Source organism: Schistocerca gregaria, chromosome 3 (assembly GCF_023897955.1).
Source record: "Schistocerca gregaria isolate iqSchGreg1 chromosome 3, iqSchGreg1.2, whole genome shotgun sequence".
NCBI classification, from domain to species: domain Eukaryota; kingdom Metazoa; phylum Arthropoda; class Insecta; order Orthoptera; family Acrididae; genus Schistocerca; species Schistocerca gregaria.
This window is the reverse complement of record NC_064922.1, coordinates 936,885,907-936,911,866: the sequence shown is the minus strand read 5'-3', so window position 1 is coordinate 936,911,866 and position 25,960 is coordinate 936,885,907. Positions and strand designations below refer to the sequence as shown.

The following is a 25,960-nucleotide window of genomic DNA, read 5'->3' as shown; positions in this document are numbered from 1 at the left end:
AAGCGCTGTATCATGTATAAGATACAGAGGCGAGCGAGTGCACGGGACTTACCCTAGTTCACTGCTAGTAGCGTCACGTCATCGTAACGCGCCTGCATATAGTATTGCACCACATTTAACATAAAAGTAAAAATTAAGATTTGTGTGTAAAACTTTGTTAAAGTATAGTTCTATGTAATAATGTTTCAGGTAACAAATCTTAATGTTATAAAATTAGTAGTTTACGTAAAATTCACGTTTTGAAAGAAAAATAGGAGGCGCTAAATAATGACGCTAGGAAGCCAAAATTTGGTGAGAAGGTGCAGTAAGAAGTCATTAATGAGTGGTGCTGGTTTCCAAAACCATAAAACTAAAATTGACTCCAGAATCCGCGTTTTTCGGAAAAATCAGAGGCGCGAAATAATAGAGCTACAATATTGAAAATTGGTAGGATGCTTCAGTTCACCCTAATAATAATAATGGAAATACCACAATCAGTTACCTCTTCTAGTTTTTTAGTAATTTAGTAAAAACTACTTTTGTGAGTAAAATGTACATAAGCATTATAGATTAAGTACTTTAAATTTTAATGATAAAACAAATTCTTTAAGACCAATGATCAGATAGGACAATTAACAAAGCTACACCAAGTTTTAGTCTTGTAGCATAATTAACAGCTGATACAAGTCTTGATAAAGCTATGGTTCAGAGGTAACAATCTACCGTTAGTTCCATTGTAAAAATTCTAGAGAGTAAAGTTTTAATTTTAGCGGGCTGAGATTTTCTACGTGCTTCTGTACTGCTCAGATGTATGTATACAAAAATTGAGAAGTTTGTAAAGCTATTATTAAATGTGATATTTAAGATTATGTGCCTGAGATAGCGATCATTTGGTGGCTACAGGCATCTGCATAGGAACGGAAAGAACAGATGCTCTCTTGGCGGTACGCGCCGGAGCTATATAAAAAGAGCGGCAGAGGCAGTAGGAAGCTCACTCCGCATTAGACCAACGCCTAGTCCACGCGAGCTTAACGTCCGATCGCGCCTCGCCTCGGGTGACGTCATAGCGGGCTGTGACATGCGCGTACTTAGCAATGTAAACGGACTTTGAAAATCGCGAGGACTGTACACCGTCCTGGATCGTTTAGACTTCGGTAACAAACTGTTATTGTGCCGTCCGTGTGAAGTATAATTCCGCGTGGCAAGTGGTGACTAACTCCACTTTTAAGGCGAGCATTAATCTTTTTTTTTAACATTATTGCGAACTATTAATAGAGCACCGTTAGTTAGAGTAATGAACTATTCGGGAGGAACTTGCTGTAGAAGTCGCCTCTGAACTATTAAACGATTGGCTGAATTAACAATATTTAATGTCTTTAGCATTTTCAGAAGTTTCGAGTAATTTGTGTGAGCCTTTAAGATAATAAAATCTTGTTTGGAACTTTAAATTTCATTGAAGCAGCCCTAATCCCGTGAAGAACTATGGATATTTTTCGTTTAGCTGGGCTGTACAGGAATGTGGCCGTGCAGACTGGGAACTAAGGTCAGTAAGTTTCCCTTCGCTTTCTGACTGGCCACCAAATTAGTTGCCAGGCTCGCGTGATTTAAGGTGGCAATGTTCAACTTTCATTCAACATTAAACAACGACTTCTTCGCCGTCCCACATATGTTGCATCGGCAATAGTCTGTTACGTGAAATGAACATTCAAACAACTCATTCGACAACTTCTTCGCCGCCCCACACAATCCCAGTATAGTTTTTACTTTTCAGGAATTTCCTAACTCTTTCAATTTCTTGAACAGTGACTGTTGTTACTTTCATATGTTACACTGAGCTGTGTACTCCGGCTTTCAAAAGATTGATGGCTTGGTTGTTGGAGCCTTGTAAACCTATTTTTTCTGTTACTGTTAAAAAGTGTTTGTTTAATGTGTCTGCAACTATTTTTGGATTGATAACAAGATGGCCCTCATTTTTATTTGGATATTTTCACTACAAACTGCATTTTTCCTTGTTTCCTTCTTTACAAAATTCCAAATAAGTTTTTACTTTATTGCTTGAGTAATCGATTTCTGTCTTCAAGCACATCTTCTTTGCTGCTTGTATGGTCTTATTCAGAACTTTATTGTAGAACTTATAGTGTATACTCCTACTGAGATCATTTGATCTCTTGGCTGCTGCATAGTTCTCTTTTTGTTTTACAAGAAATTTTGATGTCTTTAGTAATCCAAGGCTTGTTTCCAGATTTTAACAGGTTTTCTCTCACTGCCTTTTTTGGCAGAGCAAAAGACTGGTACATGACGTGTCGTTTTGCAGGTGGTTCTTCTTTTGATTGCATATGTTTTTCTAGTTACAAGGCTGTTATAGGTGGTGGCAGGAGGGTGCATAGATCAAGTCTTGCAGTGGGAATGGTCACAGAGGGAGGAGCAGTAGGGTAGGGAGATGGGTGCAAAACGAGCCTAGGGTCTGCCAATATTGTGAAGATTTGGAGGGCAACGGAAAACTATTCTAGGTGCGGTGTGCAAAATTTCAGACAGAATAGATCTCATTTCAGGGCAAGATTTTAGAAAGTCATCACCCTGTCAAAGTATCTGATTAATACATTCCAGAGCAGGATAATACTGAGTCACCAATGATGTGCTCCAAAGTGTATTACACCAAAATATATTCAGTCTCAAGAATAAAATAGACCAGTTACTAATAAATTTAAAAGACGAGTGTGAAAGTGGGCTTGATATACTGTGTGTCTCAGAACATCACTTTATAACTGGAATCCACTTGCTACAAATTGAGAACTTTAGTTTAGCTGCACATTACTGTAGAACTATTACGAGAAAAGGTGGTGGTGCAATATTTGTAGAAAACAATGTAGTGTATAAATCCCTAGATTTAAGCAAATACTGTGATGAACAGCATTTTGAGGTGTGTGGCATTGAGTTAACAGCAGACAGTGCAACAGTTATTGTATTGGCTATTTACAGGGCATCTGCTGGAAATCTGAATGTTTCTGAGACAAATAGAATCACTTCTGTCCCACCTATGTACGAAATCTAAATCAACCATTGTTATGGGTGACTTAAATGTGGACTTCTTAACAGAAAATGGAAACAAAACCGACTTTGAACACCAGATGTATTGTTACAACTTAATACCTGTGGTGGACACTCCAGCTAGAGTAACAGCACTTTAATAGATAATTTATTTGTAGACAAGGATATTTACAATAATTTAACTGTGAAAAATATTATAAATGGCCTCTCTGATCATGAAGGGCAATTCCTCACTCTACACCAAATAAATGCATAAAGGAAAGAAAATTTTATTTGGAAAAACTTAAGGATTATAAACAAACACCATTGAAAGTTTTAATCAGCAATTACAGCTAGTGGACAGGTCTCCTGTGTATGCTGCAGTTGATGTTAACTAAACATTTAATGTGTTTATCAATGAACTTACAAGTTTTTTTTAAAAAAAATCTCGTTTGTGTCTCAGTATGTGAAATGATATGTTTGCTGAGATGTCATACATTGAAACTTATTGACAGATTAAAGCTGTGTGCCGGACTGAGACTCTAACTCGGGATCTTTGCCCCGCGAAAGGTAAAGGTCCTGAGTTTGAGTCTCAGTCCGGCACACAGTTTTAATCTGCCAGGAAGTTTCATATCGGTGCACACTCCACTGCAGAGTGAAAATCTGATTCTGGAAACATCCCCCAGGCTGTGGCTAAGCCATGTCTCCGCAATATCCTTTCTTCCAGGAGCGCTAGCTCTGCAAGGTTCATAGAAGAGCTTCTGTGAAGTTTGGAAGGTATGAGACAAGGTACTGGCAGAATTAAGGCTGTGAGGGTGGAGTGTGTGTCATGCTTGGGTAGCTCAGATGGTAGAGCACTTGCCCGCGAAAGGCGAAGGTCCCTAGTTTGAGTCTCGGTCCGGCACACAGTTTTAATCTGCCAGGAAGTTGTATATCAGTGCACACTCCGCTGCAGAGTGAAAATCTCATTCTAGATGCCGTGCATTGTCACAGAGTATGTGAGCCACTTCCCTACTCGCTCATTCTTACTGATTCTTCCCTTTCTATCACTCCTCTCAGCTTGTAGTCAGTGCTGCCATTGCTTCTTGCTGCTAGTCTAGTAGTTGCTGCCCTGACGCACCAGACAGAGACAACCATCATGTGTGCACGAGTTGTGTCTGAATGATGCTGTAAATGTGTGTACGCTCCCATTTTCTGGAAAAGGCTATGGCCAAAAATTTAGATGTGGGAGTGTGATTGTGTTTACTTTGTGCCTGTCTGCAGCTCAGTGATCACCTTTAGAGTGAGTTGCTACCTATCCTCATTAGTACTGTTTTTCAGAGTATTCATGCTAGTTATCTGTTGCGTGGATTGGTCACCATGGTCTCGTATCATGAACATGGTGTCTGTGACACGTCAATAGCTGACCACACCAGTGGGCTTCCATGATGGACCAAAACCGCAGGCCATCTCTGTTGGTATCTCTAATGAATCAGGCTGCTAATCTGAAGCCCATCATTTCTCACTAATGTTCAGGTCCTGCCCATTGGATCTAGTCTCACTGTCCTGCCTGCAGGCCAAGTCTGTCTGTGTGTGGTGTAGTGCGGCAGATTTCCGTGGTTTATCCATGGCCACAGGACCTGGCAGGCCAGGGGTCACTGGAAATGGATTTCAGGAGCTGCAACGGTCTCACAGCAAGAACACTGTACAGTGTGGCCTTTTAATAGACATTTTATTTATTCTAGTACCTTTCGGCACTTTGAAAGTATTTTATATATTAGATGATTAAAGGAAGAAAATTGTGGCAGTCACTGGCAGTTTGTACGCTATGTACTCACATATTTCATGAAAGAAAAGCCACACAATACCTGTAAAATAATAGACTTAATAGTGGGCAATAATTGACAATAACAAACATAGTAGAACCAACATTTTATTGACCGTGTACACAACTCTTCCCTGCCTCATACAGTCCTTTCAAGAGGCCTACTTTTTTCTGAGGTTGTTTCTTATATCAGTGAAGATATTTGAAATCTATCATGTGACTCCAATTAAATACATATTTTTGTTGCCGAATGTGTTTAGTTTTATTGAAATAAAATAGCATCAGTGGTCTTAATGAAGCATATATATACACACCATTTGGCTTGCTTTCTCCATCTAAAACAGTTCATTGCAAAAGGTGTTGATGTTAGTACTTAAGATTTTTATTTATGGATTCTTCCATCACTTCTGTGTAGAACAATTCCATATTGAGGGTTGAATAACACTTAGGCGATTTTTTTGTTTTGCCATCTTCAGATAACTACTGACTATTGTTTACAAGGAGCTTGAGTTCTTATGAGCCAAACATTCTGGACTAAGATACAATGCACTTACAAATGATCTTTAGTTGTGGTATTGTCTTTGGAATTGTCAAATGGGTCGTTTTTCTTTTTGTTCCGTAAAACTGTTCTTCAGCATAATAAATCACATTTTATGGTTTGTCAGTACCATGCATGACAACAGAATTATTTACAATACACATTATTCCAAAATTACAATTTTTTGGTATTTGTTGTGAACAGTTGCACAGGACACTAATTTTTGGTTGTACAACAGCAACGTTTTCCTTGGAAGTTACATTTTGTCTTTAGCACAAAAAAAAAAAACAAAAAAAAATTAGTGTATTAATAAATACAAAATATTACATTGTTATGGTTGTGTTACAGTTAGGAATGTAACACAAAAGGGATATTACATTATATTGGGGTGTGAATTTGTTTACCATTGGGACACTTTGTGGTTAGTAGAAGGTTTACAGTATTGTGTAAAGTTTAAGAGTAGTGCTGTGCTCAGTTACAATTGGTCATTTATAACCAGATGGGGATTTAGGGCTAAGTGTTTGTTAATTTCATGTGCTTCTAGTTGGCTGAGTTTTCTGTCTTTGTTGGCTATATGTAGCACTTGAGTGTGTGTGTGTGTGTGTGGGTGTGTGGGTGTGTTAGATATTTGTGTCCTCCTTTAAGCACATGTCCAGCAAAGGTGGAGTCTGATTTATTTAATCTTCAGCTGGATTCATGTTCAGTCAGCCTTGTTGCTATGGCCCAGCCCATTTGACCAGTGTACAGTTTATTGCAGTCAGTGCAGGTTACTTTATAGAACTGTTTGACAATTCCAAAGACAATACCACAACTAAAGATCCTATGTAAGTGTGTTGTATCTTAGTCCAGAATGTTTGGCTCATAAGAAATCAAGCTCCTTGTAAACAATAGCCAGTAGTTATCTGAAGACAGCATAAGAAGCTGAAAACTAGTTCATACAAATAAAAATTCAGTAGAACAAAAGACTGCCTAAGTGCTATTCAACACTTAAGATTTTTGCTCACATGTTTAGAAATACAAAAGTCCTTACATTTACTTGCCCTTGAGATCTAAAAATTTGTTCCTCCAGGGGCCCAGCAGCTGTTTCGTGGGTACGTGTGTGGTGCGCATGGGTCCCTGAGCTATTGTAGTCTTTATCTCTTCCGGGCTGCTTTCCCTTTCCCTTCCCCTTCCTTCTCCTTCCCTGCCCTCCTTCCTTTCCCTTTGCCTCTTCCTTTCCTTCTCTTGGTGTTCTGCTTTATGTTGGCCTGGCTATCCTCATGACTTTGCTTCATCTTGCAGTTTTGGTTGTTTGCTTTTCCTCCTTCTTTTGGTTTTTCTTTTGTGTTCCCCCTCAGAGGTTTGACCTCTGTCTCAAAATTTGAAACCTGTATTGTGAGCCAGATGGGGAAGGACTCCTTCCCTACCGTATTTGGCGTGGATTCCTCTCCCTTCCTACTTCTTTCCCTCTCCCCCTTCCCCTCCCTCCCAGCCAAAGCCTTTTTGCCTCCTTGCTAGGTCACCAACTTGGCGGGCAGTCGGCGTGGTGGGTCTGTTATGTACCCATCTAGCTGAGCCCCCTGATACCACAGGGATTACTCTGGTGGTACCTGTGCTGTGAATGCCTTCTGCAAGCCTAGAAGTGGTTGCCTATCTTTTTGGGGCATCAGAACTCCTGGCAACGACTGTCGTGCCAGGTGGCCATTGTTGTGGCTGAATGGTACCCACAAGATGAGACCTTGTTCAGAGTGGGTAGTACCAGGGCGGACATTTGGCACATGAACTGTGTTTAACTCTCTGGCTGCTCTACTGCGGCCGCATCTCTTCCTTAATGTAGCTCTGTCTCAGTTCCTATTTCTGCCTTGCCAGCCATACTCTCCTTGGATATACTCTGGGAGGAAGACCAGACATGCCAGCTTGGGGTGCAACCCTTTCCACATTTCCTGGTCAATACCAGGACCGACAGGGAGACTTTAGCTGTCACCAAACCCGTTTTCTTTGTGGAACATACTGAGGACAAGTTTGGTGAAATTGAGTCATTAAGCAAGATGAGATCTGGCTCTTTCCTTATAAAGACAACTTCTGCCGGTCAGCCAGCCTCCCTCTGTGCCTGCTTCTGTTTAGGAGACAACCTCTTGGCAATCACTCCTCACAAGTCATTTGGTATGACACAAGATGTAATTTTCCATAGGGGACCTTCTCCTCGAGTTCAACAAAGAACTTACAGCTAATCTGGAACGACATGGCATTCATTTCATCCGGCATGCCCATAAAGGCCCTAAAGACCATTGTGTAGACACTGGCACTTTCATCATGGCATTTGAGAGGGCACCCTACCCAAAAAGTCAAGGAAATGGTGTACAGATGTGACGTGAAACTGTAGATACCACCTCAAAGGCATTGTTTCCATTGCATCAAGTTCTGCCACATGTCCTCGCGATGCAGTGCCACTCCCATCTGTGGTGACTGGTAGCTGCCCTCTTCATGTGGGGAGCCCTTGCATCTCAACACCTAACTGTGTAAATGGCTCTGGTTGCCATTCTCCCAGCCAACCAAAGTGTCCAGTGTACATGAAAGAAAAAAAGTATTCAGGAAATAAAGACCCTTGGCTCTCTCAGCAACTTTGAGGCCAAGAAGAAACTTGACAGACTTCATCCTGTAAATCTTTGCTCTACCTTTGCCTCAGTTACGCCTTCCCCTCCTCACCCCTCCCCCTTAGCCCCATCCTGCCACCCTTCCCTATCCTCACCCTTGGCAGCTCCCATCCCTTCCTCTCCAGGATCCTCCTCCTCCTCCTCCTCCTCCTCCTCCTCCTCCTCCTCCACACCAGGGAAAACATCCTATTCTCTGGCTGCTGCTAGGGATGGGGCTCTGTCTCAGAACACCCCCTCCCCAGCGTTCTCAGGACAGGAAGCTTGCAGGAGGAGATACCTGTGCTCTGAGGGCTCCCAATCTACTCAATCTCTGTCTGATCCTGACATCACTACCACCTATTCCCTTACTTATAATGCCTCCTCCCTCCAAGGGAGAAGAAGTTTCAGCAGTGCAAGTCAAAGGACAAGGCTTCCCTAGCTTCCCAGAGAGCTTCGCTCCCTCCACCTCATTTGAATCAGACTCTTTTTTCATGGATGTCACCACATCCTCATTGGTGACAACCACTGACCACTTGATGTGACCTCACCTCTGCTTCTTTATATCTCACCTGGACCCTCACCACACAGTGATCCACTGGAATTGCAACAGATATTATCACCACCTCTCAGAAATGCAATGCCTTGTTTCCTCCTACTATTTGTTCTGACTTGCTCTTCAAAAAACTCACTTTCATGAGGACCAGTCTCTAACATTTCATGTTATTGGGAATTCTGTTGGAACGGTACTGACCACGGGATGATGTCTGGAGGGGTCTGCCCTTTGATTCACACCAATTTCATTAGAGACTGGATCCCCCCCTCATACCAACCTGGAAACAATAGTGGTTAGAGTGCAGATGACTCTGGCAATCACTGTTTTGCAATGTTACCTCCCTCCAGGTAGGCCACTTCCTTATGTTCAACTGTATATCTTAATACAGCAACTCCCACCCCCTTATCCCCTCCTCAGGGACTTCAATGCACCCCACCCCCTGTAGGAGAGTGCCACTTCGTTGGGTAAGGGTCTTCTACTTGACCAACTTACTATAGACTTTGATTTGTCTCTCTTCAAAGACAGTTCCCCTACTCACTTCAGTGCTGCTCATGGTACCTTTACTACAATTGGTCTCACAGTCTCCTCCCCTGCTGGTCACCTTGTGATGATAATTGCATTGATGTGGTCATGCAGGGCATCTCTGCCACTATTCTTCATGCTGCTGGCACTGCTATCCCCCTGTCCACAGGTCTGCCTCATTATCAACCAGTACCATGTTGGACCGAGGATGTAGCAATCGCGGTCCAAGACCACTTACAGGTGCTGCAGTGATTTAAACACCACCCTTCACAGGCCACCTTCCTCACTTTTAAGTATCTTTTTGCTAAGTCCCGTTCCCATATTAAGTGGAGTAAAAAGGAAAGCTGAGAGTGCCATGTTTCCTTCCTGGGGAGATATGGCTCTGCATCACAGGTTTGGTACAAGCTCTGTAGCCTTCTGGGCTGCCAATGACAGTCAATTGTCCAGAGGCCTCCAAGGTGCTACCAATACGTTGGTGCTTGCAGAATGCCTCGCGGCACACTTTGCGACAGCAACTGCGTCCTCTTCCTACCCTGCCATCTTTCTCCGGCAGAAACACAGAGTTGAATAGACCCCCCTTTCTGTTTCAATCCTCACCAAGCTGAACCCTATAATGAGCCTTTCACTAAATAGGAATTCTTGCAGGCTCCTTACCTCTTCACATGACGCAGCCCTAGGCCCAGATTCCATTCACAACCAGATGATCTAACATTTGGACATTACACAGAGGCATATCTACTCAGGATCTTCAACGACATTTGGCTCGTGGGTACCTTCCCCTCACAATTGTGAGACAGTATAGTTATCACCATCCTTAAGCCTGAGAAGAACACAATGTTCTCAACAGCTCCTGCCCAATTAGTCTGACAAATGTACTTTGTAAAATGCTGGAGAGGATGGTTAGCTTCCGATTATGTTTGGTACTGAAATATCGGGGCCTTTGTCCCCATGCCAGAGTGGCTTCTGGGAAGGATGATCTCCAACTTACCATTTTCTCAGACTGGAGACTGTAAACTGCAATCCGGCAGGCTTTTACTAACTGTCGGCGCCTTGTCACAGTCTTCTTCAACCTACATGAGGCGTATGACACAGCTTGGTGCCCCCGCATTTTAGTTACCCTCCATGTGGCCCCTTCAGATTTTTATTTGTGAATTTTTATCCCACCGGCTCTTCCGGATTCAGTTGGCCCTTCACTTAGCACCCCTCGGATTTAGGAGAACAGTATCCCATATGGTTCTGTATTAAGTGTCACACTCTTCCTCATAGCCATCAATGGGCTTGTAATCTCTGTTGGCCCTCAGGTTATCTCGGCATTGTATGTCGATGATTTTTGCATTTGGTGCAGCTCCCACTCGGTAGTGTGTGCCAAGTGCTGGCTCCAAGGCACCGTCTGACAGACCTCTGCGTGGGCTGTCTCCCATGGCTTCCAATTTTCTCCCTCCAAAATATGGATTTTGCATTTTTGTCCTCAGTTCATAGCAGAACTTTATTTAGGCAACCAGCTCCTATATGTTGCAGCACAGTCCCATTTCTTGGGCTTTTTCCTTATGAAAATCTGATGTGATTGCCCCATATTCGCTGCCCAAGGACTACATACATGCGGAAGCTTAATGCTCTCTGAATCCTGTCCCAGACCTCTTGGGACACAGAGCTTTACTGTGCTCTGGTCTTGTGTAGACTAGATTATGGAAGTCGGGTTTGTGGCTCGGCTCCTTCCACTCTGAAAATACTTGATCCTGTTCACCATTGTGAGGTGCATATGGCTATTGGTGACTTTCACACTAGTTGCCATTTACAGATTCCCTGACCATCCTGTGTACTCTGTCCTTTTTGCAAAGTGAGGAACATCTCCCTCCTGATCACAGTCCACAGTTGGAATGCATCTCACCTCCCTCTGTCAGGATCTCCATCTCTGTTCACTGAAATGCGCCACATGTTGTTCACTGCCTAGAACACGGATTAGAACTGACCTATTCCAGGGTCTTAAGGTCTCCGCTGTTGCCCCTATGGCCTTCGAGCATTTTGTACGTTCCATCCTCAAAGAGTTCCAAGGTCCTACCATCTTCTACAATAATGGTTCTAAGATGATAGGTAAGGTGGGATACGCTTTCACATCTCCTACTTGCTTAGAACACCATTTATTGCCGAAATCATGTAGTGTGTTCACAGCAGAGCTGCTAGCAGTTATCAGAGCCCTCCATTTTATTACTCAGTCCTCCCTCCAGAGTGTTTTAATGTGTACAGACTCATTGAGCAGTCTGCTACTCTCGTCATCCTTTGGTCTCTGCTATCCGTGACCTTCTCTCCCCCCTTGCCCGTGCTGCCTCCTCAGTTGTCTTTCTCTGGGTCCCAAGTCATGTGGGTATCAGGGAATGAACTGGCTGACCATTTGTCTAGAGAAACTGTTACTCACTCTCCATTCCCTTTCATGACTCCAGCTGTGTATATGCAGATCTATGTCAAATCTCTCTTTGCCCAAAAGTGGAATGGCATCTGCTGGGCTACTGCTGTTAGTAATAAACACTGCACAATAAAGGAGACTACTACACTTTGGTTTTCTTCCTTCTGCTCCTCTTTCATTGGTCATATCAGCCTCACCCATTGTTTGCTCCTGTGTAATGAATCAACCCCACAATATGGTTTTGGAGCAAGACTGATGGTGTCCCATATATCAGGGGAATGTTCCCTTCTTTTAGTCCTCTGTGCTAAGTATAGTGTTTCTTAATTTTAATATTAGCAGACAATTCACAGGTTGTTGAACTGGTCCTCAGTTCCCTCTGTGAAAGCAGTTATTTCCAGATATGAGGTTTTGCTTTATTCCTGAAGCAGAAGCAATGTGGTTGTGTTTGGGGCCTCTGTTGACATTTTCTCAGTCTGGGACCCCATGACCACTTCCCCGTGGAAAGACCACTCTTTTTTCAGTTTTTAGATCTGGTCTAACCTTTTATGCCTTTTGTTGTGTGTGTCTTAGCTTCTTTGTTTTATAGTTTCACTCCCCCGACTGCATCCATTCACATTTAGAGGACCTTCTTTCTTCTGTGAGTAATTTTGAAATAGCGGGACTGATGATCTCGCCATTTGGTCCCATAAACCCTCTCAACTAATCAATCATTCAGTCTCAAAATTTGTCAGGGAAAAATGCAAAAACTTGTTTAGAAATGAGGGAATTTCACTTGGGGAAACTTGTGACAACCCTGTTAACATCCCACAGCCTACACCACTGTCTCCCAGACCAAACATATCACATAATCACAAGAAACAGACACAACAGTACAGTGTCCAAACCTAGTATATCCTTTCTACTTACCTAGATCAACTTTATATTTACCAACAGCTGCTTTACCTCTGAGGAGCAGACATACAAACAGAATAGGGACATGGCCATGGGAACCAGGATGGCTCCTTCCTGTTCTAACCTTTTTATGGGTTGCTTGGAGGGGCCTTTCCTGGGATCCATAAATCTACAGCCCCTGGTTTGGTTTAGATACATTAATGACATTTTTGCTGTATGGACTCATGGTGAGGCTGACCTGCTAAAACTCCTGAAATCTCTGAATACCTTCTCCCAATTAAATTTCACGTGGTCCAGTTCCAAATCAGGTGCCACTTCCCTTGATGTTGATCTCATCCTCACCATAGGCCAGCTACACTCTTCTGTCCACATCAAACCCACTAACAAACAACAGTACTTACATTTTGACAATTGCCATCCTTTCCATGTCAAACGTTTCCTCCCATAAAGCCTTGGCATTTGAGGCAATCATATTTGTTCAGGTGCAGACTTTTTAACAGCAATACACCACCATTCTCACCTCAGCCTTCACTGGATGTAATTACCCCACCAGACTAGTTCAGAAGTGGTTTTCCTGGGCCATCACATCTAATCCTGGTACTGCTGATCCCTCCAAAAAACAACTTCAGAGTGTATTAATCAGATACTTCGACAAAGGAATGACTTCCTAAAACCACGACCTGAAGTGAGATCCATTCTCTCAGATATTTTGCCCACCACTCTTAGAACAGCTTTTCACTGCTCTCCTAATCTCTGCAATATTCTTGTCAGACCTTGTGCTCCATCTGCACCCATCTCCCTACCGTACGGCACCTACCCCTTTGACTGTCCCCACTGCAAGAATTGCCCTATGCATGCTCCTACCACCACCTGTACCATCTCTGTAACTGGCAAAACATATTTTATCAAAGGGAGAACCACCTGTAAAATTACACGTCATATACCAGAAATTATGTAAACACTATCTACATAGGCATGACTACCACCAAATTATCAGTTAGGATGAATGGGCATAGGCAGATGGTGTAGACTGGCAACACACAATATATCCTGGTGCAGAACATGCTCTACAACATGATAATTGTGGCTTTAGTGCTGTTCCGCCGCATGTGCCATCTGGATTCTTCTCCCAGAAACGAGTTTCTCCGAACTCCACAGGTGGGAACTAGCACTACAACATGTCCTTTGTTCTTTCCACACACCTGGCCTTAATTTAGGCTAATTTCTTTCTTCTCAGTGCTTCTTCACAGTAAATACTCCTTCACTCCATTTTAGTTTTCTATATCTTTCATTTTCTTAGGTGTCATTTTTTGCTGCCCCCACCCTCCCACCTCTATTACATACAGTGCACTTGGCTTTTTAGTCTTATTAACTCATGCATGATGTTTAAGAAGTTATCTCTGTCTTACATACTATATTACCCTGTCTTCCACCATCAAGCTCTCAGATTTTCAAATCTCATCCACTGCAGTTCCCAACAAGCAGCCTTTCCTTCTCATCCAGTCCTTTGCCTTCACCTTTCTTTCTTCCTTCCTTCCCCTTCAACCCTTCTGCCTCAAGAAGCAGCCACTGGCTCCAAAAGTTTGCCTAATTATAACCTTCTTTTATGTAAATAGATTTTTTTTTATCTATCCCTTTAGAAGAGTTGGGCGCACTACTTTCCATCTTCTGTTGTTCCATGAGCTGTCTGAGTGACTGTTGCATATTCTTCTGTCTTTTCTTGTTCTTCTTCAGCAACTAGGCTTTATGATGAGACCACAATGTTGGTTTTGGAGAGCATTTTAACTGGAGCATGTGTTTGCAATCGAAGACCCATCAACAAATCATTTTTCTACTTCACACTCTCAGTGTAAAAAAGTGTTTTTGCCCATCATTGTGTTTCCATGTTTAGGACAATTTGTGAATTGTTACTCTATTTTATATTGCTAATGTATTCATGGAAGATTGCTAATGTATACATGGAAGAATCCTGGAGATACTAAAATGTATCAGATAGATTATATAATGGTAAGACAGAAATTTAGGAATCAGGTTTTAAATTCTAGGACATTTCCAGGGGCAGATGTGGACTCTGACCACAATATATTGGTTATGACCTGTAGGTTAAAACTGAAGAAACTGCAAAAAGGTGGGGATTTAAGGACATGGGATCTGGATAAGCTGAAAGAACCAGAGGTTGTACAGAATTTCAAGGAGAGAATAAGGGAACAATTGACAGTAATGGGGGAAAGAAACACAGTAGAAGAAGAATGGGTAGCTCTGAGGGATGAAGTAGTGAAGGCAGCAGAGGATAAAGTAGGTAAAAAGACGAGGGCTGCTAGAAATCCTTGGGTAACAGAAGAAATTTTGAATTTAATTGATGAAAGGAGAACATATAAAAATGCAGTAAATGAAGCAGGCAAAAAGGAATACAAACGTCTCAAAAATGAGATCGACAGGAAGTGCAAAATGGCTAAGCAGGGATGGCTAGAGGACAAATGTAAGGATGTAGAAGCTTATCTCACTAGGGTAGGATAGATACTACCTACAGGAAAATTAAAGAGACCTTTGGAGATAAGAAAACCACTTGTATGAACATCAAGAGCTCAGATGGAAACCCAGTTCTAAGCGCAGTAGGGAAAGCAGTAAGGTGGAAGGAGTATATAGAGGGTCTATACAAGGGCGATGTACTTGAGGACATTATTATGAAAATGGAAGAGGATGTAGATGAAGACAAAATGGGAGATAAGATACTGCATGAAGAGTTTGACAGAACACTGAAAGACCTGAGTCGAAACAAGGTGCCCGGAGTATACAACATTCCATTAGAACTACTGACGGCCTTGGGAGAGCCAGTCATGACAAAACTCTACCAGCTGGTGAGCAAGATGTATGAGACAGGCGAAATACCCTCAGACTTCAAGAAGAATATAATAATTCCAATCCCAAAGAAAGCAGGTGCTGACAGATGTGAAAATTACCGAACCATCAGTTTAATAAGTCACAGCTGCAAAATACTAACGCGAATTCTTTACAGACGAATGGAAAAACTGGTAGATGCAGACCTCGGGGAGGATTAGTTTGGATTCTGTAGAAATGTTGGAACATGTGAGGCAATACTGACCTTACGACTTATCTTGTTGTTGTTGGCTTCAGTCCTGAGACTGGTTTGATGCAGCTCTCCATGCTACTCTATCCTGTGCAAGCTGCTTCATCTCCCAGTACCTACAGCAACCTACATCCTTCTGAATCTGCTTAGTGTACTCATCTCTCGGTCTCCCTCTACGATTTTTACCCTCCACGCTGCCCTCCAATGCTAAATTTGTGATCCCTTGATGCCTCAAAACATGTCCTACCAACCGATCCCTTCTTCTAGTCAAGTTGTGCCACAAACTTCTCTTCTCCCCAATCCTATTCAATACCTCCTCATTAGTTACGTAATCTATCCACCTTATCTTCAGTATTCTTCTGTAGCACCACATTTCGAAAGCTTCTATTCTCTTCTTGTCCAAACTAGTTATCGTCCATATTTCACTTCCATACATGGCTACACTCCAAACAAATACTTTCAGAAACGACTTCCTGATACATAAATCTATATTCGATGTTAACAAATTTCTCTTCTTCAGAAACGCTTTCCTTGCCATTGCCAGTCTACATTTTATATCCTCTCTACTTCGACCATCATCAGTTATTTTACTTCCTAAATAGCAAAACTCCTTTGCTACTTTAAGTGTCTCATTTCCTAATCTAATTCCCTCAGCATCACCTGACGTAATTCGACTACATTCCATTATCCTCGTTTTGCTTTTGTTGATGGTCATCTTATATGCTCCTTTCAAGACACTGTCCATTCCGTTCAACTGCTCTTCCAAGTCCTTTGCCGTCTCTGACAGAATTACAATGTCATCGGCGAACCTCAAAGTTTTTACTTCGTCTCCATGAATTTTAATACCTACTCCAAATTTTTCTTTTGTTTCCTTTATTGCTTGCTCAATATACAGATTGAATAACATCGGGGAGAGGCTACAACCCTGTCTCACTCCTTTCCCAACCACTGGTTCCCTTTCATGCCCCTCGACTCTTATTACTGCCATCTGGTTTCTGTACAAATTATAAATAGCCTTTCGCTCCCTGTATTTTACCCCTGCCACCTTTAGAATTTGAAAGAGAGTATTCCAGTCAACATTGTCAAAAGCTTTCTCTAAGTCTACAAATGCTAGAAACGTAGGTTTGCCTTTTCTTAATCTTTCTTCTAAGATAAGTCGTAAGGTCAGTATTGCCTCACGTGTTCCAACATTTCGACGGAATCCAAACTGATCCTCCCCGAGGTCTGCATCTACCAGTTTTTCCATTCGTCTGTAAAGAATTCGCGTTAGTATTTTGCAGCCGTGGCTTCTTAAACTGATAGTTCGGTAATTTTCACATCTGTCAGCACCTGCTTTCTTTGGGATTGGAATTATTATATTCTTCTTGAAGTCTGAGGGTATTTCGCCTGTCTCATACATCTTGCTCACCAGCTGGTAGAGTTTTGTCATGACTGGCTCTCCCAAGGCCGTCAGTAGTTCTAATGGAATGATGTCTACTCCGGGGGCCTTGTTTCGACTCAGGTCTTTCAGTGCTCCGTCAAACTCTTCACGCAGTATCTTACCTCGCATTTCGTCTTCATCTACATCCTCTTCCATTTCCATAATATTGTCCTCAAGTACATTGCCCTTGTATAAACCTTCTATATACTCCTTCCACCTTTCTGCCTTCCCTTCTTTGCTTAGAACTGGGCTGCCGTCTGAGCTCTTGATATTCATACACGTGGTTCTCTTCTCTCCAAAGGTCTCTTTAATTTTCCTGTAGGCAGTATCTATCTTACCCCTAGTGAGATAAGCTTCTACATCCTTACATTTGTCCTCTAGCCATCCCTGTTTAGCCATTTTGCACTTCCTGTCGATCTCATTTTTGAGACGTTTGTATTCCTTTTTGCCTGCTTCATTTACTGCATTTTTATATTTTCTCCTTTCATCAATTAAATTCAATATTTCTTCTGTTACCCAAGGATTTCTAGCAGCCCTCGTCTTTGTACCTACTTTATCCTCTGCTGCCTTCACTACTACATCCCTCAGAGCTACCCATTCTTCTTCTACTGTATTTCTTTCCCCTATTCCTGTCAATTGTTCCCTTATGCTCTCTTTGAAACTCTGTACAACCTCTGGTTCTTTCAGTTTATCCAGGTCCCATCTCCTTAATTTCCCACATTTTTGCAGTTTCTTCAGTTTTAATCTACAGGTCATAACCAATAGATTGTGGTCAGAGTCCACATCTGCCCCTGGAAATGTCTTACAACTTAAAACCTGGTTCCTAAATCTCTGTCTTACCATTATATAATCTATTTGATACCTTTTAGTATCTCCAGGGTTCTTCCACGTATACAACCTTCTTTCATGATTCTTAAACCAAGTGTTAGCTATGATTAAGTTGTGTTCTGTGCAAAATTCTACTAGGCGGCTTCCTCTTTCATTTCTTAGCCCCAATCCATATTCACCTACTATGTTTCCTTCTCTCCCTTTTCCTACACTCGAATTCCAGTCACCCATTACTATTAAATTTTCGTCTCCCTTCACTATTTGAATAATTTCTTTTATTTCATCGTACATTTCTTCATCATCTGCAGAGCTAGTTGGCATATAAACTTGTACTACTGTAGTAGGCATGGGCTTTGTGTCTATCTTGGCCACAATAATGCGTTCACTATGCTGTTTGTAGTAGCTTACCCGCATTCCTATTTTCCTATTCATTATTAAACCTACTCCTGCATTACCCCTATTTGATTTTGTGTTTATAACCCTGTAGTCACCTGACCAGAAGTCTTGTTCCTCCTGCCACCGAACTTCACTAATTCCCACTATATCTAACTTTAACCTATCCATTTCCCTTTTTAAATTTTCTAACCTACCTGCCCGATTAAGGGATCTGACATTCCACGCTCCGATCCGCTTATCTTAGAAGAAAGATTAAGAAAAGGCAAACCTATGTTTCTAGCATTTGTAGATTTAGAGAAAGCTTTTGACAATGTTGACTGGAATACTCTCTTTCAAATTCTGAAAGTGGCAGGGGTAAAATACAGGGAGTGAAAGGCTATTTACATTTTGTACAGAAACCAGAAACCAGTTATAAGAGTCGAGGGGCATGAAAGGGAACCAGTGGTTGGGAAGGGAGTGAGACAGGGTTGTAGCCTCTCCCCTATGTTATTCAATCTGTATATTGAGCAAGCAGTAAAGGAAACAAAAGAAAAATTTGGAGTAGGTATTAAAATTCATGGAGACGAAGTAAAAACTTTGAGGTTCGCCGATGACATTGTAATTCTGTCAGAGACGGCAAAGGACTTGGAAGAGCAGTTGAATGGAATGGACAGTGTCTTGAAAGGAGGATATAAGATGAACATCAACAAAAGCAAAACGAGGATAATGGAATGTAGTCAAAGTAAATCGGGTGATGCTGAGGGAATTAGATTAGGAAATGAGACACTTAAAGTAGTAAAGGAGTTCTGCTATTTAGGAAGTAAAATAACTGATGATGGTCGAAGTTTAGAGGATATAAAATGTAGACTGGCAGTGGCCAGGAAAGCGTTTCTGAAGTAGAGAAATTTGTTAACATCGAATATAGATTTATGTATCAGGAAGTCGTTTCTGAAAGTATTTGTTTGGAGTGTAGCCATGTATGGAAGTGAAACATGGACAATAACTAGTTTGGACAAGAAGAGAATAGAAGCTTTTCAAATGTGGTGCTACAGAAGAATGCTGAAGATAAGGTGGATAGATCACGTAACTAATGAGGAGGTATTGAATAGGATTGGGGAGAAGAGAAGTTTGTGGCACAACTTGACAAGAAGAAGGGATCGGTTAGTAGGACATGTTTCGAGGCATCAAGGGATCACAAATTTAGCATTGGAGGGCAGCGTGGAGGGTAAAAATCGTAGAGGGAGACCAAGAGATGAATACACTAAGCAGATTCAGAAGGATGTAGGTTGCAGTAGGTACTGGGAGATGAAGAAGCTTGCACAGGATAGAGTAGCATGGAGAGCTGCATCAAACCAGTCTCAAGACTGAAGACGACGACAACAACAACAACAACAACAACAACAACAATGTATTCTCCAATTTGCTAACACATAAATTTATTTATGCGCAGGCCTTGACATTCAAGATAATACATATATGAGAATTATTTAGATATCTTTTGTAGTTTTCTGTTAGTGTTCTCAATTTCTTTGATTGCACATGAGTTAGTCACTTAGTGAGTGAATTTCATGTCCCACAGATCATTTGTACAGTTAGCCGTACAGATGTGGAATGAGTCATCTTACTACTACATTCCACAGTGAAAGAGACACTATTTCGCTTTGTTTTCAAATTTAACTTTTCTCTGTGTCAGACATTTTATATCACTAGGCAAGTGATCAAAACTTTTGTTTGGAGCATTCTGTGCCATCTTTTTGTGCTAAAGATAACTGTAAAGTTGTGTAATGGATGTCATTGTCCTTTTTAATTATATTGGATTATTTCCATCAAACTTCATGTGGTGGTAAACATATGGGAAAACACCAGCCAAAATGTCTAACTCATGGATGAGCATCACATATTATTCTTAGAGCAAGTTTTTGATCAATGAAGACTTTTTTTGCATAAACATAAGTTTACTCATAACATTATCCCATATGACATTACTGAATGAATGTCAACTTCCTAATTTCGCTGTCCCCACGATTTTCAATGATTTGAAGTGCAAATGTGGCCAAACTAAATTGTTTTAGGATTTTCAAAATGTGGTATTTCCATTTAAATTCTAATTGGTGTGGATGCCTAAAAACTTTGAAGCTTCCATCCTACTTATTATCTCTTACCATGTGCTACACATACATTGGTGTAGTAGTTCTAGATGTACAGAACCAAATATGTTGTCTCTTTTTGAAATTGAGAGTGAAACTATTTGCAGAAAACCATTCAATAATACTTTTTAGCACATTATTTACCATTTCATCTGTTACTGCACACTGAGATGACAAAAGGTGTGGGATACTTCCTAATATCATGTTGGACCTGCTTTTTCCTGGTGTACCGCAGCAGCTCAAAGTGTCGTGAGCTAAAAACAGTTCGCTGGAAGTCCTCTGCAGAAATATTGAGCCATGCTACATCGACGCCCATCTGTGATTGCAGATGTGTTGCTGGTGCCAGGTTTTGTGCACAAATTTACCTCTCAATTATGTCCAATAAATGTTTGATGCGATTCATGTTAGGCAATCTTGGTGTCTAAATCATTTGCTCAAATTGTCCAGAATGTTCTTCAGAACAATTGCAAACAATTGTGGCCTAGTGCCATAGAGCAATCTCACCAATAAAATTCCATCATTGTTTGGGAACATGACATCAATGAATAGCTGATAAATGGTCTCCAAATAGCCAGACATCCAGAGGACCCAGTCCATGCTATGTAAACACCATTATCAAGCCACTACCAGCTTGCGCAATGTCTTGTTGGCAACTTGGGTCCGGGACTTCGTTTGGTCTATGCCATACTTGAACCCTACTGTCAACTCTTTCCAACTGAAACAGGACTCATCTACCCAGACCTTGGTTTCCGAGTTGTCTAGTGTCCAACCAATATGGTCATGAGCCCAGGAGAGATGCTGCAGGTGATGTCGTCCTGTTAGCAGAGGCACTTGTAAAGTTCACCTGGTGCCATAGCCCATTAATGCCAAGTGTTGTCACACTGTCCTAATGGATACATTTGTCATACATCCCACATTGATTTCTGTGGTTACTTCATGCAGTGTTGCTTGTCTATTAGTATTGACACCGCTACACAAGTGCCCGTGCTCTTTGTCATTAAGTAAAGGGTGTCATCCACTGCATTGTCCTTCGTGAGGGGTAATACCATTGTGGTATTCTTGGCACACTCTTGACACTGTGAATCACAGAATATTAAATTCCAAAATGGAATGTCCTGTGCCTCAACTTTCAACCACCATTCCACATACAAAGCTGTTAATTCCCATCATGTGGCCATAATCACATCAGAAGCCTTTACGCATGAGTCTCCTGAATACAAGTAACAGCTCCACTAATGTACTGCCCTTTTATATATTTTGTATGTGATACTACCACATTTGTGTATATGCATATAGTTAGCCCATGACTTTTGTCCCCTCATCGAAATTGTGTATCTGTATCTGTAGATTGATCATTATACTATCTACAAAAAGAACTAAGAGTGGACCTAAAATTGAGCCTTGTGGAACCACATTAATTTGGTTAAATATGACATTATCAATTGGTTGGCTATACTATCAGCTCGATAAAACCTCTTTTTGTCTTGAAGAATATTGTGATTCACACAGTCAAATGCCATAAGTAAGGTACAGAAAATACCAGTTGGTGCTATTTTGTTATTTAACACTTGTAAAATTTGATGAGTGAACGTGTAAATGGCATCCTCAGTTAAGCAACTCTACTGAGGGTATTATTGTTGCTTACATGGCATCCTATTCTACATCATCTTCTCAGAAGTTTTGGAAGATGATATCTTTAGTGAAATGGGCCAGTAGTTATTGACATCTCCCATGTCACCTTTCTTATAGAAGAATTTGACAATGGAATATTTCACCTTCTCTGACGAAATGCCCCGAGTTAGTGATTACATATTTCAGGAAAGATGGCACTTATTACACCTATATGGGAGCAAGCCTTTAGTTCTCTTTAGTATGGGTTGCTATTTAAGGATTGCAATGTTATGTGATGTATGAATATACATTTAATTTGCAATAATCATTGTTTCACATAGTGGTAATTATGATTGAAGTTTTTTTCTTTTGTTTTTCTCCAGCTCTGATTTAAATTTACTGTTCACAAGGTCACCAAGACATTTTACACATTAGCTTTCGTCCAATAAGCTCACTAATTCATTTGTGCATTCACTCACACCTTATATTCTGAATATTCAGTCATATTAGCAATGTGGAATAGGTTATGGACTAAGTGCCCATTTGTGGAAGCTGTACCCAAAGTTAGTTGTTTGGTAAGCCATAAAATTTCCTGTTTTGTTGTTAATAGTAAATTTGTTTCCTGTTATAATTTATAAATCATTTCATCTATCACATTAGCTGTGTTTTACATTATTGAAGTGAGGCTCTTTAATGGTCTATATTTTCCATCATGTAACATTGCATTTTTTTTTTACACATGCACTTAAATATCTTACCAAAGTGCCTTGTATCAATGAATGGCATATTTGATTTTCCCTATATACAAAACTTTTTAAAAAATACATTGTCGTAGTTTTTATTTTAATTTCTTCTTAAAATCCTGCCTCTGCGCCACATAGAAAACAACATGAGTGTGTCACTTCGTTTATGCCATCTCCAACATTTTGAAACCAGTGTCTCAAAGCAGAACCTGAAATTGGGGACAACAGTTGGACTGTCATTATTAGATAAGTTATGCTATGTAATCTAAACCATGTTTCATCAATAAGGAATTCTCAGTCACTTTTCCCAATGGTTCCTTTTCCAGGTTGTACTACAGCTGTTGTTCATTGCGGATGTGGCACGCCGTCGTGTACATCTCCCTGAACATGACCGCAGCAAACCTGGGCGTCAAGTAGTAACCTTCCTCTTGATCTGCAATGTCACAATGTGGGTCATTTACACATTTGAAGCACAGAAGGTTATTGCTAATCCTGTTCAAGTAAGTACAAAAGTTATTTTAAACCCTACCATATGGAATAACAGATTCAATATATGCAGGATTTTTCAAATGGTGAGTGACTAGATTTACTTTACCAGCAAACAGTTATAAGAACTGTTTGAGATTTGGAAATGGAATAAGAAAATTTTTTGAAGATTGTAAATCACCAATGAAATATTTTAATTTGTGGGAGGGTGGAGGGTGGGGCAGCGTACACATTGCTTTGTGCACCTTCCACATTGCTTTGTGCACCTTCCAAAGGAGTAGTTTTTCTGAAAGTAGTTCTGCTAGTTATAATTCATCTCCAATCTTCTTTTCAGTACTTATTCTCTTAGGGAGGAGTGATCTGTCCTCACACACATACCTAAAAAGAACATGTGACATTATTCTGTTTCCCAACTATCATGTGTTAATCATAATTGTTAAAGATGGAAACCAGAACTTGTAAAAAGTTTTACATGGTGTCTGGGATTCATAGATTCTGAAAAAGCTTGTGTCTCAGTTCCAACAAAATCTGCACTAATAACCCTTACGAAGCAGGCCAATCAGTATTACTCATATAAATATCTGTTGATTAGTCTTCATCAGAACTGGAAGAGGAATCATTCAAGTAGACTATATATCACTGAATCAATTCTCAGAGGCCCTAGAGAAAGTAATCATATTCTTAAGTTGGAAAATGAAGAAGTTCCCGTTTTTTAACATTTAGGAATAGTACATACTAAAGGAAAATATGTGTCAGAGCCGTTTTCATTTTGCTAATGACATTGCACCGTTTGCTTCTACTATAGATAAATTTGAGCAACAAATAGAAGGATTTAATAAAGCAAGTTTGAAAGTAGGTCTTAAAATCAATTGTAATATGACAGAAATAAGCAATACCACAAATAGAAAACTGTGTGAATTAATTGTGAAGCATAGAAGCAGTTTATGAATTTTTTGTGTCTAGAGCAGTTGAAGATGATGATTAGATAGATAAAAAAAGAGTAAAAGTGGCTTTGATTGCTTCAGGTGAACTTAACTCGGCTTTACATACTAAGCTTCTTTCAAAGTGTCAAAGAGGAAAGCTTACAGTCAGATGCGTTACAGGTTTTTACTTGTGACACAGGGCATAGACTCAATTATGGAAACAACTCAAATATCAAATATCAAACAGTATGACAAAGAGACAGGAACACAAATAAACAGGTCAAGGAATAAACTGGAAGGCACACATAATTATGACTGTAATGAAAATCAAATGGAGGTGGACAGAACTTATTACCAAGTAATTGGATGGTAAATTGACCTAGGAAGCGTCTTTGGTGTATTACAAGAGAGAGAAAAACATAAGCAATAACCAAGGTAGGTAGGTGTCATTAGAGCATCTTATATGCAAGTTGTTAAAGACGGTAAGGCTTACATATGTCTAGAAGAGGCCTTGATCCAGGAATTAAATGTCAGATGGCTACTGCTGCTGGCAAGGATGGTGGTGATATTGACATTCCACACACAACTTATTTTATCTCCGCTTCTCATCATTTTTCCCCCAGCTATGCTTACACATTCCATATCATAGTCCTGTCAGGTCTGTCTGACTCTGGGGCAGATCACAATGATACAGATGTTAGTCTCTATTTTCAATGTGCTTCTTTTCCCCATTGTCTGCCCTCCCCAGTGTCCCCAACTTCCTGTTTTTTCTGAGCCATTGCTTTCTCTTTTCCTTTATCGTGTTTCATAAATGACCGATAAATATTTTTTTTATCTTTGAATTCACTTTTGTAGCCTCCTCTGCCATAGTAATGAGGATGGGCTGTTAGTTAGTTAGTTAGTTAGTTAGTTATGTTCCATAGATCATATTTGCAATAAAAGTTATAATGTAGAATTTGTCAATTTAAGAGAAGTAGAACACACTTTTTTTTTAAGTTGATTGATTGATTGATATGGGGTAGGGGACCAAACAGTTAGGTCATTGGTCCCATTGAGTTAGGAAAGGATAGGGACAGAAGTTGGTTGTGCCCTTTCAAAGGAACCAGCCCAGCACCTGCCTGAAGTGATTTAGGGAAGTCACGGAAAACCTAAATCAGGATGGCTGGACATGGGTTTGAACTATAATCCTCCTGAATGCGGGTCCAGTATGCTAACCATTTCTACTCAAGAATTTGGATATGGTGTAGAAAGAGTTATTATGGAGAAATACCTTTAATATACATTTGAAAACACTCCTGCTATCAGTCAGACATTTTATTTCCATAGATAGATTGTCAAACAGCATAATAGCCACATATTTGACACCTTTCTATGCCATAGTTAGATTTGTGAGAGAGTAACTCAGATCATTTTTTCTTGTATTTTTCTACTTGTTGATGTACCTGTTAATCTTAGACACTGGTGGATTGTTGGTTTCAAATTCAGTAAGTGAATAAATGAGTTGTAGGACCAAAGTTAATATTCCCAGCTACTCAAAGAGATGCCTGCATGATATACATGTGTGAATCCCACACATAATTCTAATTACTTTCTTCTGTGCAATGAATGCTTTCTAATTAAGTGATGAGTTACCCCAGAATACCATCCCATTAGACATCATATAATTAACAGATTGACTTCTATAGCACCAAAGCTGGCAATTATTCTTATTGCAAATGTAGATAAATGTAACGATTTTAGCAATATGGTTTTTCCAGTTTTAAGTTTTCTTAAGTATTCACAGCTGAAAACTAACAACTTTCAACCTTGTTAATTATTTTTTGCTGGTATACAGGGTTAATACAAGGTGGGATATTTTTGACAGTACAGAACCTGATGAACAATGTGTTTTGAAAGTTTAAAGCAAGCCCATTTGTGTAAAATCATTCAGTAACTTTCACTAAAACATCATTATTATTTTCTCTATTAATATCTCTGCTTCACTTTGCAACAATGCTTGTATCATCTCCAAA

The 25,960-nt window shown here is 40.5% G+C and overlaps 1 protein-coding gene across 7 annotated transcripts in view; it reads left to right on the top strand.

Moving 5' to 3' along the window:
• The window catches only part of LOC126355837 (proton channel OtopLc-like), a 642,361-nt gene that overhangs the window by 603,945 nt on the left and 12,456 nt on the right, over positions 1 to 25,960 (top strand). For all 7 annotated transcript variants that reach the window (XM_050006292.1, XM_050006296.1, XM_050006294.1 and 4 more), the window contains one exon: positions 22,866 to 23,039. In XM_050006292.1, the coding sequence (XP_049862249.1) occupies positions 22,866 to 23,039 (174 nt within the window). The remainder of the gene's footprint in view (positions 1 to 22,865; positions 23,040 to 25,960) is intronic.